Below are 7,460 nucleotides of genomic sequence, written 5' to 3'. Positions count from 1 at the left end.
CATCGATCGATCACTAGTTCGTCGGAATTTCCTCGGAATATTCCGACGGATTGATGTTTCCTCGGAATTCCGTCGGTATATTCCGAGGAAACCCAAATTTTGGGTTTCCTCGGAATTTCCTCAGAAATTCCTCGGGAAATTCCGAGGATTTCATTTTCCGTCGGAATGTCCGTCAGAATACCGTTGTTTTCTTGTAGTGAAAATTATATAATTATTATTCTAACATATGATTTGATAAATTATATTCACATTATTACATATATAAAAGTATTCATAAAAATAAGATAACACATTTATGACAATTATAATTTTTTCTTAAGTTTTGTGTTATTAATAATTGTGATGTGTGAACACATTGATGGGTCATGCAGCTATCTACTTCAAGATAGCGTGACCGTTGCCTTCCAAAATCATGGACCACGTCCTTCAATCTCGGTCTCTGTTTAAGTATTATTTGTATTAATCAAAACATATGAGATATCCGTAAGTATTCGTAAATATCCGCAAATATCTATTCATTTTCCGGATATCCGTTTTTTCTAATATCCGTATTTTTTCCGAAGCAAAGCAAATCGAAAAATTAGATATCCGTGACATACGAAGCAAATCACAAATACCTTCAAAAACTCGGATATCCGATCCGTGCCCGGGCTTATTTGTGATAAAAGCACAATATTAGTTAACAAAGAAATTCGAGTTTTGAAAAGTAACTGCTCATTCATCAACGTTTCTGTATTGAAAGTCTATTTCTCGAAAAGATGTTTATTTCTCTCTGACATTAGAAACAAGCTTGATAAAAGAAAACAAAAAATGAGAGAAGATGGAAAAGGAAGAGAAGCAAAAACCTAATACATATAATAGAATCATTCGTGGTCCTTGGTGAAGATAAAGGTTGGAGACATGCAAGACCAGTCATGCATCTTCTTTCAGTTTGAAACTTCAACAATATTTGCCCTTCTCTTTCAGTCACCTCCTTAATTAAACTCTCGTTAGCTGCCATTATATCACAACAGTTTCTTCGTCTCGTTATGTATAAATCCATCTCTCACTTCACTTCTTTGCTTAATTATATTGTATCACAGAACATGCAACAGCTTGTGCCCAATGCCTCAGCCTCGTTTTGACCTGTTGGGGATTATCCCCTGAAAAGTTTACTTTTATAAGTTATATCATTCCAACACTTGTTTAACTACTATAACGGACTCAGTTTTAATGATACGATGATACATGTTCGGTAACATAATGAGTTTAAATCATCTTTAGTCTATTTATATTTTTCTTCTATAACAGAGGAACTTTAAAATAAATATGAGTTTCTTGTTTTAATTATATTACTAGGTGTTTGCCCGTAATTTTGCGGATAATCATATTATATGAAAAATATATATTATATATACATAGTTATAATTTTTCAATAATAATTAAAATTTTAAATTTTAAATTTTTAATTTCAAATAGTTGGATAATCAAAAATTTCAGTATATATTTTTAGAAAATCAGTGAAATTTAAAATAGTTCAACAACGTAAATTTTAATTATTACAAATATTTCTCTTACTGAAAAGCAATATTATAACTAATTCAGATAACCGATTATAGAATTATCTTATATTTTATTTTAACAAGTGAAAAAATGGGGAATACTCTAGCTTTCAAAAAACTAAAAAAAGAGTTTTTTTATGTAGTACCATACCAATACAATGATCAGATGTTTTTATCATGAAGATATTTTGTAAACGTTTTTGCGTGGACTTTAGAAAACATAAAAAATTCTAATAAATCTTTACCTACAAATCCAATTCTTTTATATAAGAATATATAACCAAAAAAATTCTATAAAAAAGTTAAAATATTTATTTAATTATATAAGTAAATAATTTATAAAAAAAAAGAAACTGATAAAACATATATATCATTTCTCCATTCTACAATTAGTTACTATAAATCATAATTAGTAATATTACTTGTGTTATTTGGTATTTAATATTAATTAGTTTTATAGTTACCTTTTATTTTTAGATCTAATTAGAATAAATAATGAATAAACGTCACCAACCAATCAAATTATAACTATTTAAAAAAACCTAACCTATTAACAATACATAAGAAAAGATAAATTAAGTGATTTCTCAACTAATATATAGTATGATTTATCTCTTTAAAACTTATGATAAATTTGGTTAATGTAAACATGAAAACATGTATTAAGAAAATAGTAGTCTAATTAATTAATCATATAATTTTGTCAAATCACAAATTACACTTTCTCACTCATTTTTTATTTAGTGTTTAAAACAAAAATTAAGTGGGTTAAACAAACCATTTCTTCCTTTAAAACATACGTATTTTAATTAATTCATATTAATTAATAAGAAAAGTTTATTTTAAATTTAACGAAATGTTGTTAATTTAGGCATATATACTTAATATTAATGTGAGATCGAATATTATATCAAAATAAAATATTTGTATTTGTATAAAAATTTGTTAACACTTTATTATTGTAAATTTTTAAAATTTATTATACCACAAGATATTCATATATATATGGAGAGAGAGTGAATGAGTGAATTTAATTAATATTATTATATTTACATTAATTAGTTTTTTTGGAATCTATGATTTATTGTATTCACTACTAATATAAATATATTAAAAACCTTTTTATAATTGTATGTTTGGAAACATATTATATAAGGTAATTCCATGATAAGTTTCCTTTTAAAAGCTTTAACTAAATAAATAAAAAATTAAAACCATCAACCAATCAAATTATAACAATTTCTTGAAACTTCTTCTATGAGCGACACGTCAGCAAAAATCACTAAAGTGACTTCTCAATTAATATATAGGAGAATTCTATTACAGAAGAATGTTATATTTCTCTTTTTATAGAGAAATGCTATTTTGTCTCCTTATTAAAAGACAAAATATAACATTTCCTGATAATAAAAAATATGGCATTCAAAAATACATAAGATCAAAAACTCATATTTATAGAAGGAAAAATAAAGATGAGTTGAAGATTTTTTTATGTTTATATAGAGATGAGTTGAAAGATACTTTTAGAAAAGGGTGACATGAAAAAAAAGATAGTTACCTGGAAACATAAATTTCAATCCATCTGAATCACTCATAGGACTACCAAAAGAGGAGGACCCTTCTCCAAGGGAAGTAAGTCGAGAAGATGAAGATCCACCGCTGCTTGGTGTGGAAACAGGCGAGATCTGACGGTTCACAGCGAAGTAAAGGTCCAAAGCAGGCAAGGTAGATGTAAGTTGTTGTCCTTGCTCCTCCTTAAACCCAAACCCTAACTCAATAGAGCCTTTGAGCTCACTCAAGTCCTCGTCTGTTAAGTCAGTATCTCCTCCTTCGTTTATCTGCTTCATCTCAAGGTGATGGAGCATCTGGCGACGGCGACGCTCCCATGCCATGTCTCTTTTGGTCTCCAACATTGAGAGTTGCTTCGAGAGACGTTTCTTTGGCTTAGCTCTCGGTGGTTCAAGTGACATCTTTTGAAGCTCTTCAGCATCGCTTTCGTTGAGAGATGAAGATGATGAGGTTGATACACTCAATGCTTCACCCACCCTCACCATTTTTCACTAATTGTTTTTATGATTATATATGTTTATCACGAAAAGTCAAATCATATGGGACTTGTGCCTTGTTGTACAAGCTAGGTCATGTATATGTGCATGTCTGCCTTGTTTCTATGCAATAATTAGAAGAAAAAGGACTTGAACAGAAGCAAAATTAGTATGCAAAGCGCGCAAAGATCGAGGATTTGTGATGGAGAAGGAGATTGACTCCAAGGATTTTGTGAAAATCCTAGAGATCTCTCTCCCTCAGAAACTATTCTTCTCTGGAGCCAAAATATATATATAAATGGTAGAGAATGATGGAGAGGGAGAATGATTATGTTTGGTTTTATGTGGTGTTGCAGTTTGTACAGCATGTTATGTTTGCCATATTTAATTGTCTATTCCCTCTGTTAAATGCCTGGTGAGATCCTGGAATTGTTTTATTCTGGTGAGAATCCAAAAACAAACTTATACTATATGGTTTCTGTTGGATTAACCAACTCTTTCTTAATATAGGTTTGCAAGACGTTATGCTCTATAAACTTTTTTTTTTTATTGTTAGCCTAATATTAAACAAGATAAACAGAAGAATTTATATACTTTATTTTTAGGGAATAGTATTTATTCACACTAAATAACTTATAGCATGTATTCCTTAGCATGAGTTCTTAACTAAAATTTATGTTATTTTTTGAAAATATTTATTAAAAAAACTTTAAATGAAAGTGCAATCTGTTATGAACCGTTTAAGTCAATGCTTTAACTAAAGGCGGTTTAGACTTTTCCTTTTCTCATGGTTTTCCTTTTCCTTGTATGATTAGGATTTCCTTTTTTTATTGGTTTAAGATTTGTAATCTTTGCATTTATCTATGACGGTCTATACCTCTTGTAATTCCCTATATATAAATGGTACATTATGCTATGAATAAGAACAACTAATTCCCTCTTTCTCTCTTTATTTACAACACGTTATCAGCACGGAACTCTAAAAACCCTAAGCTAAAGATCCGACCACAAAACCCTAATCTCTCTCTATCGGCGATAAACCCTTACGGCGAGAAACCCTAATCCCTATCATGAAACCTTCATCCTTGTTCGACGAACAGACGATCTCATACCTTGTTCGACGAACCGTGAATCTTCATCCTTGTTCGAGAACCGACGATCCAATCTCACCGTTCGACCGACGATCTCGATCCTAGTTCGCGATCTTCACTTTGGTGGTCCATTCAACCCAAATCGGAGGTTAAAGGTAAATATTGAAACCCTAAAGTTAAAATCGAATCCATAAAACATGAAACCCTAACCGCATATATGCAATTGCATATTATGCAAGTAAATCGTGAAACCCTAATACTAAATCATGTCCGATTTGTTTCAAACCCTAATTAAAGTTTTTCAAATTGAAATTGATTGAATTGTTTGAGCCGATTGAAATTGAAATTGCATGATTGATTGATTGTTTGATTAAAACCCTAATGCTTGAAATTGAAACTGATTTAATTGATAAATCCGATTGCATGTTTTAATATTGAAATCGTATGTATTGATCAAATTCGACCAATTTGTTTATGTTTCAAATTGCAATTGGAACATAATCGCATGTTTTATATACAGCTTTATATTTTTATTGTTATTTCATATAGCTGTGTGTAGTAATTATCAATAGCTATTGTAAATATTTTAATACAGCTGCATATTATTACGATTGTATAAAGTATATAACTTTTGTAAATTAATTAAGTTGACTTCATATGAGTACTCTATGGCTGCATCCCACTTTACGGCTACATCTCAACTATTTGCATATAATTTGCTTTGTTTATTGATAACCACACATATGGAATCGCTAGTAATCGCCGATCAGCTATACGGCCGTGAATTCGTTCTCGGGCCTTGTACACACCGCCCGTCACACTATGGGAGCTGGCTATGCCCGAAGTCGATATACATATCATTATTAATAGCACATGACTATAGTTTCACGTTTGAATACTATTAAAAATACATATAATTTATTGTAAGAGCATATTGATTGATGTTTCTAAAGCATAAATTTATGGCTGCATATAGATCTATTTTTTTTAGACAGCCGTGTATTGTTCAAAGTTTAAGATTACATTAATCTTCTAATTCTTTTAGGGTTGTTAAGTTAGTAATTTATTATTATTATTACTATTATTTTTTGGCAGTTTATATAATGACTTGTGAGAAATGTAAATATTGATACTTCCTTATAAGTTTTATACACAAATCTATGCATATATAGTTTACGTTCTAAATTTACTTTTTTTTTTATTAAAGATGATTGCATTTTCCTAATTTCATTTAAGAAATTTGATTATTATTTTATAATTTCAGTAAACTATGTCAAATTTTATTAGTTTTGAATTAAAGTTTTTGATATTATTGGAGATAACTATTTGGCATTGTACATTGATGTTTTACTAACACATTAGCCATATTTTATGAGCAAATTTTAAGTTTTCCAGGATTATATATTTTCGACAAAGGAGAAAATATTATATGAGATTATAATCAGCTGAAAACTTGGTTAGTTGGATCTTCGATCTGCATTACGATTAAGATAAGTATTTTTATTTGTCATAATTTATATCCAAATTTAATTTATAAATGATTATTTATTGATATAATAAAATGCTTCTGTTAATACATATCTCTATATAATTTGAAATAATTTGATTATCATATTTCATTACTATTTTATATATATGAGGGTTTTAAACTTAAGGCATGGTCTTAAAAGATCCATGAATTTTGGAGAAAATCCAAAGAAATATATAATCACCAAAAGTGATTATTTAAAACTCATTATTTCTTTTGCATCTAAAGATTACAAGGTCTGAAGTCTGTAATATATCCCAGCTATGTTGGATGTTAAGTTTAAAAGGAAATTTTAATGATGCATATATATGGGGAAATATATATTTTCACTCTGTCTCTGCCTGCTTTCTCCTGGCCACAAGGGAGACTACCGTACACTCCTTGTAGGCGCCTCCATTTCGTAGTGCTGGTGACGTAATTCCGGTGGAGTACCTCCCAAGCATTAGCCTTTGTCTTGATCTTTGGAATAGCGATCCCTCTGATTATACGCTCGTTGACGTATACGCATCAGAAGGTCTCGACCGGTTGACGACCCTGATCAAGGGTTCTCGATCGTTTTGTCCGTCTCGTACAAGGCAATCTCGCTTGTTTGTCTGTCTCGATCAAGCCCTCGTATACATCCGTTGGTGATACACGCTGATCTGAGTCTGGTTTGTAGTGAGATACTGGTCTGATCTGAAACGGTTCAAATCTCCGTTTCTACTTTTGTTTACGCTTCTGTGTGATCTCATATCTTTGTATGGGGTCGTTGAATCGTCTGAGATCCGCTCATCAGGCGGATATCAAGGGTAAAGGGATCCTCTATGAGGATGATGATGCACCCATTAAGCTGGTGGATCGCGATGATTCTTTTGTAATCAAGGAGTTTGGTTTGGCTCTCATTGGCAAGATTCTTAATCCAAAGAAGCAGAATGTTGAGAAGCTGTTGCAAACAATGCCTTCTCAATGGGGTTTGTCTGAGAGAATTACCGCAAGTGATCTAGGGAATGGGAAGTTTTTATTAAACTTCATGACTGAGGAGGACCTGAACTCGGTGCTGAGACGAGGCCCATTCCACTATAACTTCTGTATGTTCATTCTGGTGCGTTGGGAACCCATTGTACACGATGATTATCCATGGATTATTCCTTTTTGGGTACAGCTCATTGGCTTCCCCCTTCACCTTTGGACTGATGCGAATCTAAGAAACATAGGAGGGAGAATTGGCCATGTCGATACTCTGGAGCTAACTGAAGGCCGCATGCTTATCGATGTT

General features: G+C 31.3%; 2 protein-coding genes across 2 annotated transcripts; one reads left to right on the top strand and one right to left on the bottom strand.

Moving 5' to 3' along the window:
• Nucleotides 1-1,062: 1,062 nt before the first annotated feature.
• Nucleotides 1,063-3,595, bottom strand: LOC106308839. The gene is made up of 2 exons (XM_013745951.1): nucleotides 3,100-3,595; nucleotides 1,063-1,142 (listed from the first exon to the last, which is right to left on the bottom strand). The coding sequence occupies exons 1-2, from the start codon at nucleotides 3,593-3,595 to the stop codon at nucleotides 1,063-1,065; spliced, it is 576 nt and encodes a 191-aa protein (XP_013601405.1).
• Nucleotides 3,596-6,944: 3,349 nt separating this feature from the next.
• On the top strand, nucleotides 6,945-7,378 carry LOC106308838. Its single transcript, XM_013745950.1, has 2 exons — nucleotides 6,945-7,272; nucleotides 7,347-7,378. The coding sequence occupies exons 1-2, from the start codon at nucleotides 6,945-6,947 to the stop codon at nucleotides 7,376-7,378; spliced, it is 360 nt and encodes a 119-aa protein (XP_013601404.1).
• The last annotated feature ends 82 nt before the right edge of the window (nucleotides 7,379-7,460 follow it).

The sequence above is a fragment of the Brassica oleracea genome, chromosome C8, assembly GCF_000695525.1.
Source record: "Brassica oleracea var. oleracea cultivar TO1000 chromosome C8, BOL, whole genome shotgun sequence".
In the NCBI taxonomy this organism is placed as follows: Eukaryota; Viridiplantae; Streptophyta; class Magnoliopsida; order Brassicales; family Brassicaceae; genus Brassica; species Brassica oleracea.
This window is presented reverse-complemented; position numbering and strand designations above follow the sequence as displayed.

Coding starts and splice junctions, on each gene's coding strand:
- LOC106308839 (XM_013745951.1), bottom strand. CDS start 3,595: ATGGTGAGGGTGGGTGAAGCATTGAGTGTATCAACCTCATCATCTTCA. Junction 1,143..3,099: donor ATTGAAATTTATGTTTCCAG/GTAACTATCTTT, acceptor TAAACTTTTCAG/GGGATAATCCCCAACAGGTC.
- LOC106308838 (XM_013745950.1), top strand. CDS start 6,945: ATGGGGTCGTTGAATCGTCTGAGATCCGCTCATCAGGCGGATATCAAG. Junction 7,273..7,346: donor CCCATTCCACTATAACTTCT/GTATGTTCATTC, acceptor TTTTGGGTACAG/CTCATTGGCTTCCCCCTTCA.